General features: G+C 43.8%; 1 protein-coding gene across 3 annotated transcripts in view; it reads right to left on the bottom strand.

The window, feature by feature from the left end:
- NEDD4L (NEDD4 like E3 ubiquitin protein ligase) overlaps positions 1–23,058 on the bottom strand; it is a 425,802-nt gene that overhangs the window by 325,643 nt on the left and 77,101 nt on the right. For 2 of the 3 annotated variants that reach the window (XM_039544801.1, XM_039544805.1), the window contains exon 1: positions 9,598–10,053. The exons of the other annotated variant lie outside the window; for it this stretch is intronic. In XM_039544801.1, the coding sequence (XP_039400735.1) occupies positions 9,598–9,645 (48 nt within the window). In that variant the 5' untranslated portion in view covers positions 9,646–10,053. Of the gene's footprint in view, positions 1–9,597; positions 10,054–23,058 lie in introns of those variants that run through there. 3 annotated transcript variants of the gene reach the window in all.

Genomic DNA, 23,058 nt, shown 5'->3' with positions numbered 1-23,058 from the left:
ATCTACACTAGATAATACTCCACCATTTCTTCTTGCACCAGGACTCTGAATAGTTGTTGCATGTATCTGTTAGCTTCAGATGCAGCACTGCAACAGTGTGGCCGAGACCTGTGGATTGTTGCACCTATCCCACAACCCCTGACACAGCTCCCTTGAGAAGATGCATCAAGTCTGTAATACAGACAGTCTATAGTCAAGGAGGAGCTGCATCCTGGCTACAAGAAGCAGGGGCTATGCCCTGTGAAGCCCTCACACTTGCAGATGCCAATCACCTCCTCAGAGTGTGATGCTGCCTCTTCCAAGATCTGAAAGCCCACCCCTATTGCTTCCCCTCTGAAAGCTCTACCCAAATTTCACTCAATGTCTGACTGGCTATAGCAGCTCAAAATGAAAACTGCATAGCACAGATTTATTAAGTAGCTACAGCCTCACGGAACCGTGTTCATAATATCAAGAAGCCTGATGCTGCCCTAGAATTACAGGACAGCTGTAACAATGCACAGTGATAGAAGTGATCACTTTCATTCTACCATTAGGCAGTGCCCTCCAATGGCCAGTCCATGAAATGATGCTTGAAACAATTTTGTACGGAGAGACAAAGGGAAGAGATGGAGAAGCTAAGCTCTCTTTCACAAGCACCTTAGTAGTTTTACTGAAATTGCTGCAGAGACCCATCCAGCACAAATACTTTGCCAGTCTATTTTTTCCACTGTAGAAAGTGGAAGACATTGGTTGTCCAGACCACAAAACCCACATTTTAATGCAACAAACTACACTACTTTACAATACTTTAAATACTTTAAGCTAGTAGTTTATTTGCTAGTGTTGCTGATACCAAGTACACACCGATTGCTCATTAAAAGCAGGTTTAAAGGCAAGCCTTTGTAAAAATAAATAAATAAAAATTACTGTACTACACAGACAACTGCAACCCAGTAATTTTGTTATTATGTCACAGCAAGAAAATAAACACATATGTAATTACTTACATCCTTGACACTCATAATAGTACCAGTTGCTTATTAAATGCAAACATCTAATGCAGTCACTACGCTGGGCATGGGGGGGGGGGGATTGATCTAAGATACGCAACTTCAGCTACACTACTTGCGTAGCTGAAGTCGAAGTATCTTAGTTTGACTTACCTCGCCGTCCTCACGGCGGCGAGTCAACTGCCGCGGCTCCCCCGTCGACGCTGCTTACTCCTCCTCCCGAGGAGGCGTCGATTTGCGGATCAATTTATCGTGTCTAGATGAGATGCAATAAATCGATCCCCGATAGATCGATTACTACCCGCCGGATCAGTGGGTAGTAAGTATAGAGGTACCCTAAGTTGAGCCACACCGTGAAGGCAGCCCATTGACAACAGGAAACAGACATCAATGCTCATCAATCTTTAAACACCGTTGGACAGATCCCCAACTGATGTAAATAGTTATGGCTTCAATGGACCTATGGAAATTTACACTAGCTGAGAATCTGCCCCCATAAATATTAAATGATAAATGACAAAACTCACTAGGTTTAAAGAAGCTTTTTGACTGGCATGTGAGAATTTTTACTGGCCTCATTTCATTACTAATGCATTATGTGCTCCACAAAAGGGTTTAATAGCAGTATACCCAATAGATTCAACCTAAAACACATCTTTACAAAATTGAGATAAAGCAGCATTCTCTCTTTGAAGCTAAAATGTAATCTGAACATAGAATTTTACATATCATATCTAGTGGAAGGTTATTAGGAGCTGGGAATCTAATTTATAGTAAAATAGTATCACGAAGAGAAATCAAAAAAGGTTTAGAAGATCTTCCATTGAAATTCGCTTAACGCTTGTCCAAAAACAGAAAAATTAATTGTTGTGCAATTATGTTTTCAGTTGCTTAAAACTAGCATATGGTTTGTGTCATTAAGTTCAAGAGTTTGTTTTATCATAGACTATTCAGAAAAGGTAGGAAGACAAATCACAGATAAGTGTCTGATTACATTTATTTTTTACATTTTCAAGAGATTACATACTGGACTTAAATTTTGAGGCAGAAAAATCTTCCAGTCAGGTGTTCTCACCTCAATGTAAATTAAGAAAGATTTTCAAAAGCCCTAAGTGACTTAGGTGGTTTTGAAAACCCCACACAAAATCCAAGGTAGAGTCTTGTTTTTTAAAAAAGATCAGGGAGCGATGAGCCCACGCTTAAGAGTTCAGATCTTGAGCTGAACCTCCAGGATATTCGGATCTGGCTTCGATTCAGGCTCATCTCTAAAAGCACACACATTTTCACACACTTACTTCACAACCAGTTCTGATTTTTCCTTACTGTATCAAAAGAAAGTCTCCCAGCTGCTTTGTTGCAACTCTCATGTGTGCCTGACCCTCTCAAAAACAAGGGACGTGGGACCAGAGGGGTGGAGAAATTCACTTTTGGAGTAGGAGTAAGCAAATATATTCACGAAAGTGAAACTAGGAATTTAAAGCAAAGCTGCTGTTCCAGTATCAGCCACAGAAAGAGAAAAAACAAGAAGTTCTCAGGACCCAAGGGAGCTCGTGATGGGAATAGCCTGGGTTAAATACATTTAAGAAACCAGCTGTAATAGTTTCTTCTTTTGGAATTTTACAGACTACATCCCATAATCCCATTGAAACCTGTGCAGCTCACATTTGTTAGCAGTACAAATGATGCTCTACAGCACAGGCAAGTGGTTTCGCAAGGGAGATTGCTCCAGAACAATAGAACTCCATCAGGAACAGCCAAACATAACATGCAAAAAACCAACCTTACTTCCCACATGCATCATCTGTAATACAATCTACCACCAGAGAGTCTTATAGGAGCTATATTTTTTAACACTGCATCAAAAATCACAGAAGTCACCTAAAATTTCAGCATGACTTGTTAAAATTTACTCTACCTGGACTTTATAGACTAGATTTCAGAGTAGCAGCCATGTTAGTCTGTATCCGCAAAAAGAACAGGAATACTTGTGGCACCTTAGGCTTTGGCTACACTTGCAGATTTGCAGCGCTGGAGCAGGGTGTGAAAAAACACCCCCTCCAGCGCTGCAAGTTGCGGCGCTGCAAAGCGCCAGTGTGATCAAAGCCCCAGCGCTGGGAGCAGGGCTCCCAGCGCTGTACATTAATCCCCACAGGGAGGTGGAGTACGGAGCTCTCTCCCAGTGCTGGCGCTCCGACTACACTTAGCGCTTCAAAGCGCTGCCGCAGCAGCGCTTTGAAGCATTAAGTGTAGCCAAAGAATTTATTTATTTGAGCATAAGCTGCATCCAAAGAAGTGGGCTGTAGCCCACGAAAGCTTATGCTCAAATAAATTTGTTAGTCTCTAAGGCACCACAAGTACCCCTGTTCTTTTTAAAATACTAGTTGACTATAGCTGTCTCACTTCCCATAACATTTTAAAGTTCTCTGGTTTCATTTCTAAATGCTACATTGTTGCTTATTCAAAAATGCTGCAGTGCCACAGAGGTTCTTTTAGTACTTGAAATCCAAGCTAATGTCTATTGAAACACATATTTAACCTAGTCTACCGCATGAGAATTAATGAGGGAGGGGATATCAGTGTATAGTGATGACTATCACCTGAGCTATTGTGCTTCATCTTTGTTGTCTCTTGAGACAGAGACATTTCCACACACAAGTTCCTGTGTGATAGCTCACAATGTGTCACAAAGCAACCAAAGAGGTAACTTGTGTCAGTAGGTTATACTGCACAAACTAAAGGGGGACTCAAAAACTGTGCAAGCTATTTCTAATCTGATAAAAAGGAAAAAACCCTCGACTGGTAGGGGAGGCACACCACAAAGGCAAGAAAAATGTTAAAGGCTACAAACTATGCAAATACAGAAATAAAAAAAAAATCAGAAGATATGATTTTCTTTTGCTATAGCTTGTGTGTTTGATGGAGCTTATTCTCCAAATATATTTTTTCTTTTAAAAAATTGTTACCTTATTTACTGGAATAAGGACCCGTAAAATCTGATCTTTGCAATGATATGCTTGGGAGAAAGAACTTGAAAGACTGTTAAACTGTTCTTTGGGCTATGCTCATGTAACTAAACAGAGTTGCACAGATTCAACACAGGGCAACACTCTGTCCTCCAGTGGTGAAAAAAAAAAATCAAGATGTTAACATACTAACACTGTAATGACAGACTGATAGGCTGGGTAGCAGTATTTGCAAATTAGGCTTCCCACACCATTTGATTACATACTTTAGCCTTGGAGGCACAGGGGCAAGAAAACAGAGGACCATAATATAAGCCCGCATATGCTATATCTACCCTTATAGTAGTGGATAGAGTACAGACGCTACACGTGTAGCTATACACCACAGAGACGTCCACACTTGTCAGTGTGGTGTGTAGCAGTGTACAAATGGGAGGCATTGGTTACATGACTTTCTACATGCCCAAGGTATATACCAGGGCATTCAGGAGCATGGGCATGCAGTGTCTGTACTCTACATGCTGCCAAATGCAAACATATCAATCTTTTCCCACCTAGACTGTTGTCCACAGTTTTGCATTCTCGCTGCCTCAGCTCCCTCAAACCAGCAAAGAAGATCTCTGGTTCTTATTCCATATCAGGAGCTCCCACTTGAATGGAAATTACAGCAATGAAGACTCTACACTAAAGGCATGCGGCGCAGAGTGGAAGAGAAAAAGTATACTCAAGATGGGAAATCTGAAGTATTGTTCTGACAACACCAAGGACTAGCATTTTTTAGCTATAGATAAAGCTCCCAGAGTATTATGCTTATATCAGTACCCAAATATTTTACTATATATAAAGAATCTGTAGAATTTGTGTGTGTAAATGCCAACTATACTTTTTAAACTTACAGTGAACTGCAAGTTCTGCTTATTTAATGAGCTTTGTGACATTAAGTGCATGTTTAATTGTACAATCAAGGAAATATGCATTTATTATATTCAGGTTTTTTGTTTATCAAGTTATTTGAAGACAAGCACTTCTGTGTGAGAGGCCTATAGAAAATTGTGGGTACTATCCAAGGGCTATAATTTAAACCCAAATCTTGCAAATACTCAAGCACATGCTTCACTTTAGTCATGCAAATAGTCCTACTGACATCATAGGACTTTACATATGAATAGAAGTTAAGTTTGTGTTTAACTATTCGCAAGTTGCATTGTTATTTATGTGGGCTGTCATGAAATGCATGAAACTTAATTTTTTTAATGAATTGTTTCAATTTGGATACTAAAAACATCTAAATATACACAGTGTAACAAAACAAGTCTTGTTTGAACAGAATTTAAAAATTTTGTGATATACAAAAAATAGGTGTGATCCAAAATAAGTCTGCAGAAGACCAGATGGTTTGAGAGATATGGGTTCTTTCACCTCCAAATTACTGGTTCAAAACGAGCCCACAGCAGTAGCATTGGAAAGTTATTACCCATGTAGGCTACTCAGGGCTTGGCTACACTTACAAATTTGCAGCGCTGCAGCAGGGTGTGAAAACACACCCTCTCCAGCGCTGCAAATTGCAGAGCTACAAAGCGCCAGTGTAGTAAAAGCCCCAGCGCTGGGAGCGCGGCTCCCAGCGCTGTCCGTTATTCCCCACAGGGAGGTGGAGTACGGACAGCGCTGGGAGAGTTTTCTCCCAGCGCTGGCGCTTTGACTACACTTAAACTTCAAAGCGCTGCTGCGGCAGCGCTTTGAAGTTTAAGTGTAGCCATAGCCTAAGCAGCCATCACATGCAGCAAACTGATAATCTTAGTCCAGTTCCCAATGGACAGGCATGCCTACCACAAACATCACTGCATTTGTGCCAGCAATGATGGAACAGTCTTAAGCCTGGTCTACACTAAAGGGGGGGGGGGGTGTCGAACTAAGGTACGCAAGTTCAGCTACGTGAATAGCGTAGCTGAACTCGAACTACCTTAGTTCGAAGTACTCACCCGTCCAGACGCCGTAGGATCGAAGTCCGCGGCTCCCCCGTCGACTCCGCCACCGCCGTTCGCGGTGGTGGAGTTCCGGAGTCGATGGGAGCACATTCGGAGTTCGATATATCGCGTCTAGATTAGACGCGATATATCGAACTCCAAGAAGTTGAACACTAGCCGCCGACCCGGACAGTAAGTATAGACGTACCCTTAGAAGAGAGGCCAGAGACATAGTAGGCATAGGAAGATCATACATAAAATGTAACAATATTAGATTGGCATCTGGAGGGCAGGAGAGATGTACTTGTTTTCTTGGATTGTAAACAACTTGGGTCAGGGACCATGTCTTCCTACAGCACAATGGGTCTCTAATCCTGACTGGGAACTTGTTTCCTCTTCTTCCCTACAACTCAGCATTGAGTTACTCAGGTGGAGGAGAATGGGAAGCCTGCACTTCCACTGTATAGGGGTAGGCAACCTATAGAACGAGTGCCGAAGGCAGCACACAAGCTGATTTTCAGTGGCACCCGCATTGCCCATGTCCTGGCCACTGGCCCGGGGGGCTCTACATTTTAATTTAATTTTAAATGAAGCTTCTTAAACATTTTAAAAACCTTATTTACTTTACATACAACAATTGTTTCATTATATATTATAGACTTGTAGAAAGAGACCTTCTAAAAACATTAAAATGTATTACTGGCACGCAAAACCTTAAATTAGAGTGAATAAATGAAGACTCGGCACACCACTTCTGAAAGGCTGCCGACCCCTGGTATAGGCCATATACATTCTGTGCATAAAATGAAGAGAAACCCAATACCTTTTACAAGCACTGGTATCAAAGGGAAAAAGTTCTCTCTCACACAGCAAGAAAAAGAAAAGCCACAGAATTAAATGGTCACTATTCATCCATCTCTTCTGAAAGCAGCAAGATTCTTTCTAGCAAGATTCACGATTTTTGACAGCTATACATTTGCTACGATCTTCTGAGACATGAATGCCCAAAACCTCCATGTTTCTTCAGCTTATTAAAGCCCTCAAGCATTGCAGGAACAAGCCTATGTCAATGCAGGATTCTGAGTCTTTTACAGTTCATATTACAATAGAATCCCAGTTATCTGATCTGCATGGATGACATCAAAAGTGTTCAAATGATCCCAGTCAATAAAATAAGGAGACATGCAGTGGAAGCTCAATCTAACGAACTCTCAGCATTTTGTTCCTGAGAATTCACATGAAGCCAAGATTGCTTTTGAAGAGTACACGAAGAAGGAGGGAGAAAAGGAATTGCAGAGTCTAATTTTGTCTTCATCTTAATCATTTGAACAGCTAACCCCCCTCTAATGCATTCTCTCTTCCCCATGTTTGTAAAAAACTTGTTTTCACCTGTTCGCTTTCACAGCTTTATAAACCAAATTGTCAACACACCAACACCCACACACAAAGGATCCTATCTAGTTTGAATTCAATAATGTAGTCACCTAGATTTGATTCAATTTGAGTACAACAGTCTATTTCAATAGTAACTGTAGTTCAACAGCATTTATACTCAATCTCCTGCTATGATGCCCATCATATCTACTTCCTTGGTTATCAAAATGCTGGCCTGTGGCAGCATTAAAGTTGACACTATGAAGATACATGAAATTGGAAGAGTTTACTAATATAGCATGTCACCTTTGTTTGGGCATTTGTTATACTGACCACTATACAAACTCACCAAAGGTAACTATTCTTCACCACACACAGCATCTCAACAATGCAGTCTCCAATCAGATGCAGTATAATGAATTATTGTGTCTGCAAAGGTTCTATTTATTTATTTTTTTAGCACCACCCATGTTATTACACAAGGGACTAGTTAATAAAATAGCATACACATAATTTGGCTAACCAACAGGGCTGATAAGACAATAAAGCTCCATCTGCATTACACCATTAAGCACAAGGTTGACTTTGACACTAGCTCCCAGATATAAAATACTTTGCATGCAACCCAAACATCTAGTCTCATTCATTATATATAACAAAATGTATTTAGTCCCTGAGCAATTTGTACTCCTACACAGTGTGTTCAGAGAGACCTTAAATAAGACTTGGGAGCAGCAGCTGTCTTTCCACCTACAATACCTCAGTCTGAAGCCTGGTTCTTTGTTCCCGAATGTCTGCATCTTGCCACTTTCTGGGGGACACTGCCTCCTTTCTACTGACAAGGTGAAAGATCAGATGAGAAAAAGAACAAGGCAGGCCTAGGTAACACTACAATGGCATAAGGAGTGTCTGTACTACATAACTGAAATGTCCATGATATAATGTGTATAGTGCCACGTCTTTACAGGCAAATAAAAATACAGGGCCATACCCCAACAGATTTATGCTGTACCTAATTATACTGCACACAGCACTCAAGAGGCCCTCGGGATCAGGGCCCCATTGTTAGGTGCTACACAAGCAGAGGCAGACATTGCCCTGAAGAGTTTATAATGAAGTCAAGCAACAAACTGAGGGCACAGGAGTTGGAGACAATGCATATGTGAATGGTAAGTATGTAGGTAAAATAAAGACACTGCCTGCTCTTTGGATCTAAACACTAACAGTTATGGGCTTTATCTAGGAGAGAAGATCGGAGGTTCTATAAGTTTAAAAATAAAAATCTCTCTGAACTGTGGCCTCACTGCCAGCTAAAGATAATTTCCGTAGGCACCTCACACATCCATTACACACACACACACACACACACACACAGGGCGTGCCCGGTGACCCACAGGCACACTTGCAGGCATACATACCCATTGCTCTTACACAGCCACAAGCTGCAGTCGGCACCGATCGCACACAATACCCTTCTTCCCGGGAACCCCATTTAAACCCAGCGCGGAGGCTGACAATGGCTCCGCCAACCCCCGGCCATGCCGCTGTCAAACCCCACGCAGTCTCCACGCTCCCTCCCCAAGGGGGGGGGAGGAGGGGAACCCCAGCGAGGCTGCCGCTGCCGGCACCTCAGCCGGTTCACGAGGCTAGGAAATACCTGCGTGCTGAGTAATGCAGCACGGGTTGCGGGGTTGCGGCCCCGCGGCTCGCACCCACCGGTGCTCCCGGCGTTCCCACCCGCGATGCAATGGGCTGCCCGCGGGGACCCAAGCCGGGGACCCTACCGCGAGGGCCCAGCGAGTTACCCGCCCCCCGCCCGAGCTCCAGCCCTGCAGCAGAGACCGTGGCCCCGGCCTCACCGCACCTGCCGGCAGCGCGCAGCGAAGGGCTCCTCAGCCTTCGCCCAACGCCGCCCCGGCTCAATGGCTGGGAGGCTCCGCTCCGTCTCCCTGCCCGACCCTCGCCATTAAGGGAGCGGGGTGGGGGGAGGAGGCGGCGCCGGGGCTTCCCCCGAGCCAGGGACCCTGCAGGCGGGGAGCGGGGCTCTGCTGCCCACGGGGCACCCGCCCCAGAGATTCGCTGCCCACCGGGGCCCCGCGAATGGGGGTCTCGGGGCTGCCGCGCGAGCGCCCTTCCCGGCTGGGTGTCCGCGAGTCGCATTACAGCTTCCTCCCCGCCAGCCCGGCGCAGGCAGCCCCAGCCCCGGGGCCGATGCAAGGGCGCTCCCGCCGGGCCCCGCCGAGCAGCGGGCTGGGTCCGCAGCCGGGAACGGGGGATAGCGGGTCACACACCCCAGCCACTTACTTCGTCTTCCGAAAGTCCATAGACCGGCTCCACAGCCCCGCTCGCCATGGGTCCCGCTGGGCGAGCGCCCCGCTCGGCAGAGGAGGGAGCGAAAGCCGGGCAGCCCTCTCTCCGGCCGGGCACGGGCACGGGCACGGGCAGGGCTTGCTGGCCGAGGGCACTGCCCCGCCGATGCACACAGCCAGCGCGCGGGTCAATAAATCCAGGTGAGCCCCGCACTTCCCCCAGGGCAGGGCGCTCCGTGCAGACGGGGGGCCGGGGCGGGCACTCCCGCAGCTGCTGCTGCTGCCCGGTGGGCGGGAACGAGAGGCGGCAGCCCCAAGCTCGACTGCCGGCTGGCTCGGTAGCGGCCGCTGCACAGAGCCTGCCCCGCTCAGCTCCCCGCGCCCCTGCCGCCTCCTCGCCCGGACAGCGCCCCGCTCACACAAACCCCAGCCACGCTCCAGTCCCTTCCCAGCAGCAGGGAGACCCAGCCGCCGCCACCGCCCACTGGGCGGGGAAAGAGCCTGACCGGCCCAATCAAAGACGCGATCGGTAGGGGCGGAAAAACCGCCACGTTGGGTTGATTTGTTGGCTTCCCCCACCCCCTTTCGGTAGCAATTTTTGCAAATGAAATAAGGGGGGGGGGGACTGACTGTAACGCTCCCCTGTCTGGCTGTGTGGGGATGCTGCTGCCGGAGAGGTGGAGGAATCTCCTTAGCTGGTGATGAGACTCTTGCCACCCCTTTGCTCTTTGTCTACCGCGTTTGGTTCATATCTCCAGTGCTGAGATGGCTTTGTATTGTCCCCTCTATTCCCCACTCCCTCAATCTGGGCTTCCACTCAGCTTCAGTTTCTCCGGGAGACAAAGGGGGAGGGAGACTCTCAGTGGCCGAAATGTGCAATTGCCTCCATAAAATTAAACGGACACTGACAGGTTAACAATCAGATGTAAATAATAATAAAGAATAAATGTCCTCATTTATCTTGCCTGAGATTATTCCGACCGAAAGGACTGTAAAAACCTGACTGGCTGTTGGTTGTTTATGCTCTTTGGTTCCTGTGTACATTTCTCTCAAACAAGCTAGTGAGTTTATTTATAAAGTAGTTAGTTTCACCCTGTTCTCCTGTGCACCAGTGTTTAGGTTGCAAACACAGCAGGGGGAAATGTTTAAACACAAACAAGTGCTGTTTCCAAATATTTGGTACTGATTTCATAAAAACAATTATAATGAAACTAGGGTTTGTGCTTTTAAAAATAAATGAAACCTACATTTTTAGGATAAGGTGATAATGTTTTACATTTTTAAAGAATATTTTAATCATAATTTTAAAATATACTAATAAAGCATTCTATTCATTTCTTTGGTCTCCCTTCAGGCATGATTGCTTTAGGATGTTTAGATTAAGAGAAAACAATATATTCCTAAAGCACAAAATGTAATAGTCTGAACAAAGGGCATAAATGGGGAAATCTATTAAATAAGCTAAATGATTTCAGAGTCCCACCCTGCAGTTTAGGGAAAGCTCAGTGTCCTATATCACATTTAAAGGGGTTACTCTGACTCAGAAAGGGGTTATATGGCAAAACTGAATCTATAGACCAATGGTTCTCAAACGTTTGTACTGGTGACCCCTTTCACTTAGCAAGCCTCTGAGTGCAACCCCCCATATAAATTAAAAACACCTTTTTATATATTTAACACTATTATACATGGTGGAAGCAAAGTGGAGTTGGAGGCTGACAGCTCACAACCCCTCATGTAATAACCTCACAACCCGGCCCCCAGTTTCAGGAACCCTGCTATAGACAAAGGCCTGCTCTGAAAATCCCCTACTACTAACTTTACTTTTGGACATTGGCAGCTGGATACCTTGGTGATGCATACCCTATAAATGCCCAACGCAAATAGATAAAATAGATGGATTAGATAAAATCTCTCTATATTAAGTTTCTGCCAATTCAGGTATCATGAGAGGCATGGGTTAGTCTATGAGACCAAGACAATGTAGGACGTTGTGGATAATAACCAGCACCTTGAATCTCATCTGCCAGTACAGAGCATAAGTCTAATGTTCTCTTGCTAGATGCCCTGCTCAAAACTCAGAATGTGCACTAGCTGAAGCTTCAAAGTTAGCCCCAGTTGAGTGTATTGCAGTAGCCTATCCTTCAGGTCTCAAAGACAGGATAATTTTCTGAAGATTGGCATCTAAGAGAAAAGGGTGCAATCTCTTGACCAGTCTAAAATGAAAGAAGGCATTTATCACATCCTCCCTGCTCAGGGTCACTCTCCAGCCCTGTCACTATGGTAAACCTGTAAAAGGACTTCAGAACTTGCATTTCTGGTCTCTACTGTCATGCTACAATGGCAGTGCTCAGTGTTCCCCACTATGCAGATAAAACATCCAATTTCATGACAAACTTAGCCATGGCATAAGCAGGCAACTCAAACAATGGCTTCAGGATCTCCCTCCCACGCATTAGCTTCAATGCAAGCAAAAAGGATAATACGGTCCCTTTTTAATGGGCTGAGATCCTTACAGGACTCTAACACTGTAACACAGCATAAGTGTTAGCATTCTATAAGGGCAAGACTTAGCTTTCTTTGGCTTCTCTTCACTAGAGATTTAATTTAGCTCTGAGGTCTGACTTAGTTGTTCCAATTACCTCACTCCCCCGCCAGACACAAAACCCCTTCAGTCCTGTCTTGCTCATGCTATTACCTGAGGCAGCTAGCATGGTCAGAAATAAGGGCAGACCTCAAGCGAACAGCCTTCAAATGTTGCTCATTTATCTCTAGTGTGCACACAACTTAGTGTCATAATACAATTGGTGGCTGTTAGTCCTCCAGTGCCTTCTCACAATTCCCCAGGACTCTCCCCTCCTCTGGCTACCTATTCATTGTTCCCTAGCCAGAAGTCACCTTGTTGTGCATGTAGGACTGCTCAATGTCCTGGTCCCCAGTCACACATGGCTTCCAGCACCAGCAACTTTATTAATCTCCAGTGCAGAGTGGCACACTTGCATTTCAGTGATGCTACAGGATGTGCCCCCATCTCTCTTTGCATCTCACAGGACCGAGCACAGTGTGGACTGGCAGGCCTGTAGAGCAACCTATGGAACTTGATTGTTTTATGCATTGTGATTGTGTTCTCTCATGCTAGGCTGATTTGAGAAGTTACTCAGGGTTTCATCAGTCGAGAGAATTGTGTAATTTAGACATTTGCTTCCCAGGGTTCTTCTTTTATTGACAGTTGAAATAACAGCAACTCAGCGTAAAACAGCTTAAACTCACTCATATGTGCATTCTCTCTCACACACACAATCTCTCTGACAGGCTGTTCCTTGGGTTTTCCTGTAGGACCTTTCTTTCTAGCCCTTAGCTCTCTTGGAACAGGGAGCCCAAGCCATAACTCCTTTTCGTTCCCTAACTGGGGTTAGTGAGCTGTGCTTGCTACAGTAAGTCATCAAGAATTAGTCTTCATTTACATGCAGGGTTTCAGCACTTGGTAGACGGGTGGGTCACCTGAAGACCTTGCCACCCTGTGGTATCGAACAAAAAAAATGAGAAACCACAGCAACTCCTCACTTAACGTTGTAGTTATGCTCCTGAAAAATGCGACTTAAAGCAAAACGATGTTAAGCGAATGCAATTTCCACATAAGAATTAATGTAAATGGGGGGTTAGGTTCCAGGGAATTTTTTTCACCAGACAACAAAAGTCTATATATATAGTCTTTTGTTATATGTAATAATTCTTATGTGGAAATTGCATTCGCTTAACATCGTTTTGCTTTAAGTCGCAAAAATTTGTTGTCTGGTGAAAAAAAAATATATACACACACACACACACACACAGAGTATAAGTTTTAAACAAACAATTTAATACTGGTACACAGTGATGATGATTGTAAAGCTTGGTTGAGGTGGAGGAGTCAGAGGGTGGGATATTTCCCTTACTGCTAAATGATGAACTAGCAATTGGCTGAGCCCTCGAGGGTTAACTCTCTCATTCTACAAAGGCAGCAGGAATGGAGAGAGATATGTGCATTTCCCCTTTAAATACACTGCCTTGTTAATTAGATCAGCTTGCTGAGACCTCAGCTACTGCAAGCTCCCTCCATCCTGAGCCCTGGTGAGTCCCCCCTGCTCTATGGAAGATGGGGTAAGCGGGGTGCAGGAGCATGGGGGAGGGGGACACCCTGACATTAGTCCCCCTCTTCCTTCCCCCCCCCAGCAAACAGGAGTCTCAGGGAGCAGCTCCAAGGCAGATAGCAAGAGCAGCACAAGGCAGTGAGGGGAGGGACAGCTGCAATTGCTAGCCTGCAGGGCAGCTGCTGCACAGGGAACTTACGTGAGCGGGAAGTTGATAGGGGGACCTGATAGGGGGGCTTCAGTCCACCCTGGTTCCAAGCCCCCACCAGCTAGCTGCAATGGGCTGCTCTTCCTGCAAGCAGTAGACAAAGCAGGCAGCTGCCTAACGACGTTAGAAAGGAGCAATACACAACTTTAAACGAGCATGTTCCCTAATTGATCAGCAATGTAACAACGAAACAACGTTATCTGGGACAACTTTAAGTGAGGACTTACTGTAGTGTTAGGGTCAAGAATTTTCCCTTTTTCAGGTGAATAGGAAAAGGAGACATTTGCTTAGGCGCACATTTCCCAAACTCCAATCCATATGCTCCTGACATTGTAGCCAGGACTTGGGGAAAGTCCTGACCATTTTTCAAGATCAATTTTCATTGTTTTCCTTCAGGAATATTAGTAGCTTCATGTTACCCATTTTTAAAGTCACTTTGAAAATCCATCAGGTTTTAAATAATTTTTCAGAATAACAGGGGCTTTGCTCAGAAGACATTCCAGGGCAGTTTCACCTTGCTTAGGATGTTGATTAACCTAAAACGTGCAAATGAAATTTAAAAAACAGTTTCATAATGTCATTTAGCCAGGCATAGGGTGACCAGCTGTCCCGATTTTATAGGAACAGTCCTGATATTTTGAGCTTTTTTTTATATAGGCACCTATTACCCCCCACCCTCGTCTCGATTTTTCACACTTGCTGTCTGGTCACCCTAGCCAGGCATGGGATTTTCCATTTAAATAAGATTATGCTTGGTCATGAAATTCAGTGACACTTAAGCATCAATTTCTGTGGCAATTAAGAGGAGGCACTGAAAAGGCATCTGCAGTTCCATACTTACAGTGTCCCTTGTCAGCTGTAAAATTAGAGAAGCCCTAACTTTTCATGATTCTATTAGCATTTGATCACTCATTGGCCATATATAATTAAACTCACTAATCTAATTAAGGTGTGCAACAGCATACATCTGTGAAAAGGACAGATACTTGTCCCTATAAAGCAATGCCAATACTGGAATCACTGTAATGCAAAGTGGTTTTGGATGTTCCTTACTCTGTTTTTGCATTTTACAGAGATGAGTCTGAACCAAAAACCCTGAACTTTGGAAAAGTTCAGAAAATCCAAATGTTGCAGCTGGCCCTTGACTAAAACAAAATCCCAGATACAAACAATCTTAAGTTTTGGGGCAGTAGGTCAAAAATCCGATAAAGAATCAAGTTTTATAGCTCATGTCCATCTCCAGGTGGAAAATGTTCAACTATACGGGCAGAAAGTAATTGATTAGAGAGGAGGTAATGATAACATCAACCTCCTAAAATAAAAAATGATTCAGTCAAATGAAAAATTACCAGAAAATAGTGTTGGTTGGTGTGATAATATGAAAGTGGACACAAGAACTTTCCCCTCTTCACTGAAGCTGTAAATTGTGTTTGTAAATAAGGTTTGTGATTAAAATTGGCATTTCTGAGCTTTCTGCTCATTGATAAAATCCAGTTGAAAAGTAAGATAATTTGATACACTGGGTGTGCAGGGACCTGGTATCATATATCTTAACTCATCCTTTATCTTGCCTTACATTTTTTAATAGTTCAAAGGAAATAAAAGCCAGATTTTCAACAGTGAGTATGCAAATTCACAAGAGTTTGATGTAAAATAAATCTGGTACCAATTCTTTCATATGTCTAATTATGCCAAATAATGTGATAGTTTCCCACTGTTTACAAGCAGTATCTAGGATGAAACCTAGAAACTCATTTTTAATTGGGACCTGAGCCAAAGCCAGGATCTGAACTCTGCTCTTCAACACTAACCCATTAAAAAAGAGCAGCTGCAGGTCAAAGGGAAAACAAGAAGAAAAAAAACCTGAGGGAGGGTTATGTCTTATGTCCATAGTGACTCTTCTTGTTAGATTTTGTTGGTTTTGTTATGGATGATGGCAAGGTGGCTTTTAAGAAGGGACAGTGTTGTTGGGTTTTTTTGTAGCCACAGTGAAAACAAGTTCCCCCAACATACCCAACAGAAATCCCTTTGAAACTCCATGGAAATGTAGTTACTTAGGCTGGTGCATGGTTTTTTAATATCGTTCTATAGCAAGGAGTTTGCTGGCCACACAAGCAAGAATAGGTCCCCATGTGAATGCTCCAGTGCTCCACAGATATCTTGAGATCCATACATTTGGAGGGTCTCTCTCCCACTGCTCTCTGCTCCATGGATGGTGTGGGGACGAAGGGGAGAAATGGAAAACATATATCCTTGTTTAAAGGATTCCACAAGAACTCTGACTGTAGACTCTAATTTCCTGGCCTTACAGGCTTTCCTGAGGGAAGGGATGATTTGGCCTAAGCAGTAAGGCTGATCTATACCTAGGCAACACGAACAGAAGCTAAGAGGGTGGCAAACTGTTATAATATGGCTAAGCAAATAGTGAAGCTCTGTTTTCAAATTAATACCACTGCACACAAACTAGAGCGCCAGTAGTTCTGTGCTGATGGCTATAACAGGGTCATGCCCAATCCAGCATCAGACTTTGCTGCTGTCTCAGTTTCCTCTTTTGGGGGGCTCTAAAAAATGCCACATAACTCTTGTGCTAGTCAAATAACACAACACCCTCTTTTGGAGTTAGAAAAATACAGTTCAAATGTCAAGATAAAGCAAAACAAGACTTTCCCTCCACTCCACAATTTCTTCACTCCATTGCTGGGCTTAACAGTTCTATCCCAAACCCAGCCCTACTCCCTGGCATTTCCTCAAGCCTCTTTAGGCTTCTGCCCCTCACTACTCATCGATCCATTTTAGGCCTTTTCACCTGGCTGGCATAGACAGCCCCTTCCTCAGTCCTGTCTCATCTTGGGTCCCTTGTACAGGTCTTTTTCTTCAGTTACCTTTATATCAGGCCTTCTCTGTGTGTGCGGGTGTGTGTACGTGCACGTTTCTGTTTCCTCCTCCTCCTGCCCACCTGCCTGCCTGTCTCTCAAGTGACTGCCCTGGTCTCATCTCTCTGATGAAGCAGGCTCTCTCTTATAGGAAGACCCATCTTGGAACTACAATCACATGATGCCTAGTAACTTGGCCCAACCACTAGGTCCAAATCCATCACCTGGGACCAGATGCCAAGGCACAGGAAGTGCTGAGCCCAAATCCTTTAAAGAACCAGCCCAACCTTTGACAATTCCTATGTTACATAGATAGATACAACTGTGACTTGAGGGTTTTTTTATATCATATTTCCATTTTCATCTTTACAAATACATTTCAGCTCTTTACATACCTCTATCTTGACATATCAATATCTGATGTGGATTTTTTCCTAGTGAGAATTTCTCACCACTATAATCTATGATTACTAAGTATAGAATAATAAATTGATAGTTGGTTGTGATTCAAAGAAACCAAATGTCATAGTAAATAATGTAAACGTTTTTGACAAATAGCTGATCTGGAAGGGTGAATTCCACTTTGGGGCCATCTAGGGGCCTCATGGAATATAGCAAAGGTTTTCTGTTTTTTCACATTACTGTGCCTGCAGAATTGCTATTATGAGATAAAACAGCTCTCCGCACAAAATAAGTGTGTGTATTTGTGGAGTGAGAGGATCTTTGATGCTAGAGCAGAAAATTAGTGTTCTCTGGCATTAAGGCATCAGGTTTATTGGATTGTGATGCCTTAGCATCACATTTATCATGGAGATTATGGGTTTATTTTCTTATGAAGATTACATGCATAATTCCATTTTAGATACTACATCTAGGATAATAGATGACTCTAGAGTGAATATGGAGATGTAACTCATTTGAGGGATGCTACTGACATCCTAAATCTCCAGTGTGCAGTTTGAGTGATTTATAACAGGCCTCAGAGCTATTCTTTCATACACCAAAGGTCCATTAAATTATTCAGAAGTCTCAGACAAAAATCAGATTAAACATGTATTATGGATGGAAATTCACAATTAAGGATCAAGCTTCAAACCGTTTAATAGAACAGGATGCAGTTAGGGGAATAGTGCCGTGGCACCCTGTGATATTTACATATTGGAGGTGAGGAACAATAGAAGTTGCCATACCAGAACAGTTGAGCGCCATGCCTCTGACTATGATCTATACGTGATGATTCAAAGGAAGCCTCAGTAATGTCCCTAGCCAAATGTGCAATGCTATACCAGAGAGGTGGAGGGGGAATTCCTTCTCAGCCCTAGCTGGAGATCAGTTTATGCCCTGAAGCATGAAGAAAAATATCCCTTGTAACTTTTTCACCTAGCTTGTGTAACAGCAGATGTTATTCCTATTAATAAAAATGACTAATCCTTTTCTGAATTTCACTACACCATTTCCTCACTAATATCCTCCAGTAGTTAATTGCCTGGGTTGTTTATATACTGCACTAAAATGATTTCCTTTTATCCCATTTAAAATGTATGCACTCCCTTCCCCATCTTCTTTACTGATATTAAATATTTGAACATATCTGTAGAAAAGGGGAAACATGGCATATGGTCTGTTATGCAAACTCACAGTCCTTTGGTCTGTAAGTGTCTTCTCTCAGTGTTGGACAAATACTGCTTTAAAAAAAGAGCAAAGGCCCATTTTGGGGCCAAGAACCAGTTTACTGGGGTATGGGGGGAAGGGAAGGAGTACAATATTGTCCCACTAACTGATGTGCTGAAATGTTTCACTGAGTATTGGTAATGTAACAATTGCATACAATATCCAAGAAAAATATAAGTAAGAGATGTATATTCATGTTGATCCTAATAAGTATATAGTTTGTACCACAAAGAGAGACTGTCAAAAAATACCATCCTGATATGTATAACTCAGATAGCTCTCAAGTCTGCCTAATTGCACTGAGAGCATGCATGGATCCCTCTCTGCACTTGGCGGGGTCTTGACTGGCTCCTTTAAGGGCTAGGAGGCCTGGGGTCAGTTAGCCCTGTTCATTGAACCCTGCCCCATCACACCTGCACTATGTGTTGGACTTCAGAGCCGGAAGCCCAGAATGATAGTAGGAGTGACTCCTGCAGTTTCTAGAAAAATGGGTCCCAGAGAGTCAGAGAGCTGAACGGGGAGGAAAGCAGACAGACTTCTCCTACCTGTGGGCAAGGAGCCTGGTTGATGGCCAGGCGCTGTCTGAGGACTGTAGCTGGTCAGAGCCCATTGTAGAGGGTGGACCTAGACCAGATTGTTAGATTGTCTAAGTACGTGGTGGTGGTTGTTGAGACAGGATGTTCTAGCTGGGGCCTGTCTGCAAGGAAGCCAGCTGGATGCCAATTTGTTTTGTGCTTTTGTTGCACTTTGTCTAAAAGACTCTGTTACCCTGGAAGGGTTTGAATTCTCTAAAGCCACTTGGCTGGATGTCCAACTTATACCTCCATCTGAAGCAGTCCAAAGAGCATGGCGGGGAAGCTGAGGCAGAGCTGCTGCAATGCCACACTATGCCACAAGGGACTGCTCTGGGATGGCAAGTCTTGCACACGTGGTCGAGAAAACAGGCAGGATGACTGCCCTTGGAATAAGGCGAGAGGACGGAAACTTTGGGTGACAGGCTACTGAATGAAGGATATGGTCTTCCTGTTGGTGGTACAGCAGGAATGGATGCAGACACTCCTACTGAAAGAAGAGCAGAAACAGTACAACTGTAGCTGCTGGGCTGTGTGCTCCAACACCCAGTGCAGATGTAACAGGGTGGGGCTCACTGACCAGGGGTGACTGGCCCCAAGGCTCCTAGCCTTTAAAGGGGCAGACCACGCTCTTACATGTCCTAACCCCCATATTAAATATTGGTTCTTCTAGGCAACCCAGTGCTTAAGAAGATATGTGTTAGCATATGCATAATCATTATAATAAGCAAGACATTAGCGTGGAAAGATTCACTGACATGTACACTTTAACTAAATAATCTATTCTAAACACACACACACACACACACAATGTTCCCATAATTAATTCACTACATCGGCATCAACTTATTATGTTTCCATATAAGCGCCTGCTGTAATTCATTCCACAAACTGCAGTGTCCTGGGGTGGTGAAGATGTAAGTACATCCCTAACAACACTTCTCAACATCACTGGGAACAATGAAGCATAGTGAAAACCCACAGTAGGCCCTATATTGAAGGCCCTATAGCTCACCACCAATAATAGCAAAGAATCCACAGGAGTACCTGTACATGCTATTTCTTTCAGCTCTCACCACTTTCTGTCATATACTGAAATACAGGCAAGGAAAACCATACAGAAAGGCCATATTCCTCACCTGCACTGGAGCTGCTTTGCACTGGGCTGACTGTGTAAAGCAGCCCTAAAACCAGCTTAACTGGCCACAGGAGGATCACGCCAGAGCAGGGAAACCCTCTGGTAGCATGTTAGCTCCCTCTCTCAGCTGCTGGTTGTGGCTGGGAAAAGAGAGCATGGACAGAGTCTTCCTATTTCAGGGTGATCCATTGCTATCATATCAGATGCATGAGAATGTTGGCATAAATTGGAGGAACCCAGAGGGGCATTCAGTCCTGATGATCACTCAATTTCTGCTGAGTCAGTGAGTATAACTGTGTGGCTGGAATTTTTTTATTATTATTATTAATTATATATATATATATATATGGTTTTCCTTGCCTGTATTTCAGTATACATATATATATATATATATATATTTTAATGTGGATACCTGTCCACTGAGATCTGGACTGAGGCCACCAACTTGTTTTCATCCAAACTGCCAACAGATGGTAATAACTTTCAGTCTGCACAGACCTACTCTTACATTTTCATTCGATGGTGTGTTGCCTTGTTTTGAATTTTGGGGCATGAGGAAGTAGAATCAATGACTGGCTTTCGCTATTGTGACAAACTCAGACCTGACAGATATAGGAGAGTGGTGGAAGGCACTAGGCAGATATATCAGCTCTAGACCGGCAAAGGTCCTTTTCCCTATGAACTGAAAAGAGGCTATCTCAGGTTAGAGACACCTGAGTCCAGTTAAGAGCTGCTAATGACCTTTACAAACTCCTCCTCTGGTGACAGAGAGAGAGAGGAGGGATGAGAAACAAGCTGCAGCAAGGTCAGTGATAGCATGAAGAGAAAGGCTTCCAGGTGGAAGGCTGCTCTGCCTAGGGCAGGGGTAATCAATTATTTTTTGTCAACGTCCAAATTTCTTGGTAAAGATCCAGACTCCAGAGAAAATAATACAATAATAATGATAATAATAAATACAAAGATTTCATAGAATCATAGAATCATAGAATTTAAGATCAGAAGGGACCATTATGATCATCTAGTCTGACCTCTCACAAGATGCAGGCCACAAAAGCTGACCCACCCACTCCTGAAATAATTCTCTCCCTTGACTCAGCTGTTGAAGTCCCCAAATCCTGATTTAAAGACTTCAAGTAGCAGATAATCCTCCAGCAAGCGACCCCTGCCCCATGCTGCAGAGGAAGGCGAAAAACCTCCAGGGCCACTGCCAATCTACCCTGGAGGAAAATTCCTTCCCGACACCAAATATGGCGATCAGCGGAACCCCGAGCATGCGGGCAAGACTCTCCAGCCAGGCACTCAGGAAAAAGACTTTCAATATCCCAACATTGACCCTCGGTACTAATTACCAGTGGTTGCACGTTATTGACCTATTGACTAAATCACGTTATCCTATCAAACCAAACCATTCACAGTCCATTCAAAAGCATCTGGCAGTCTGGATTTAAGTTGACCCATGGCCTGCCTATTGACTACCTCATCTATAGGGGAAATAGGCCAGTTAACTGTTTGTGAAAGGACTGGCCCCCAGAAGCCAATGTAATAAGACAACACCCCGGAGAAGTGGGAGAAAAAGGTATTTCTTTTTGTGCTTTGAGTTTGGGTGCTTGCTGGGCTTAAGAGAACTGCTTGGGCCTACCCTGAGGCCCACTTTGTAAATACTGAAAAATAAACCAGAGTGAAAAACTAAAAGCCTCCACCATGCCCTTAACTCCATGCCCTCCACCCCTGCCAGAGGGAGAAACACGGAGGCCTACGAGTCAAAGTAGGTGCCTTGCCACACTATATACCATTTGTGGCTCTCTATAACATTGTCATATCTCACCTCACTTTGCTTTCCCTACACACGCTGTGCTTAAAACTTAATTTTGAATTGTGAATTTCCCCCTTATTGTTGGATTAAGAATAATTCCTTCTGTGCTGCCTCATGCACCTTGAATGTATTTTTAATTGAAGTGATTATACCAGTGACATTAGACACACTCTCCCTGCGTCTAACAGGACTTTACAAAGGGCTTGATTCTGCAGACACTACCAAACATGGTGATGTCTATGAAGTCACTCCACCTCTGCGTGCTTCTGTCTCCCCTCCTAGTCTGCTTTGTCTATTCAGATTGTAAATTCTTTGGGGCAAGGACTCTCCTGCCTGGTGTTTGTACAGCCCTGGGTGTAATGGGGCTAAACTCTCCTGAGGGCCCTAAGCACTGCTGTAACACAAACAGGTAATAATAATAACAGGACTGTCAAGGTTCCTTCCCCACTCTGAACTCTGGGGTACAGATGTGGGGACCCGCATGAAAGACCCCCTGAGCTTATTTTTACCAGCTTAGGTTAAAAACTTTCCCAAGGCACAAATTCCACCTTGTCCTTGAACAGTATGCTGCCACCACCAAGTGATTTAGACAAAGAATCAGGGAAAGGACCACTTGGAGTCCTATTCCCCCAAGCCCTACACTCCCTTTCCTGGGGAGGCTTGAGAATAATATCCTCACCAATTGGTACAGGTGAACACAGACCCAAACCCTTGGATCTTAAGAACAATGAAAAATCAATCAGGTTCTTAAAAGAAGAATTTATTTTAAAAAAGATAAAAGAATCACCTCTGTAAAATCAGGATGGAAGATAACTTTACAGGATAACAAAAAGATTCAAAACTCAGAGGATTTTCCCTCCAAGCAAAACTTTAAAGTTACAAAAACAGGGATAATCCTCCCTCTTAGCACAGGGAAAATTCACAAGCTACAACAAAAGATAATCTAACGCTTAGTTCAGATATGGTTTAGGGAGATGTATTTTCCCTGCTCTCGTTCCTTGCTGACTCTGAGAGAACAAAGGATCACAAAAACAAAAACCTTCTCCCCTTA

The sequence above is a fragment of the Mauremys reevesii genome, linkage group 6 (genome assembly GCF_016161935.1).
Source record: "Mauremys reevesii isolate NIE-2019 linkage group 6, ASM1616193v1, whole genome shotgun sequence".
NCBI classification, from domain to species: domain Eukaryota; kingdom Metazoa; phylum Chordata; order Testudines; family Geoemydidae; genus Mauremys; species Mauremys reevesii.
This window is presented reverse-complemented; position numbering and strand designations above follow the sequence as displayed.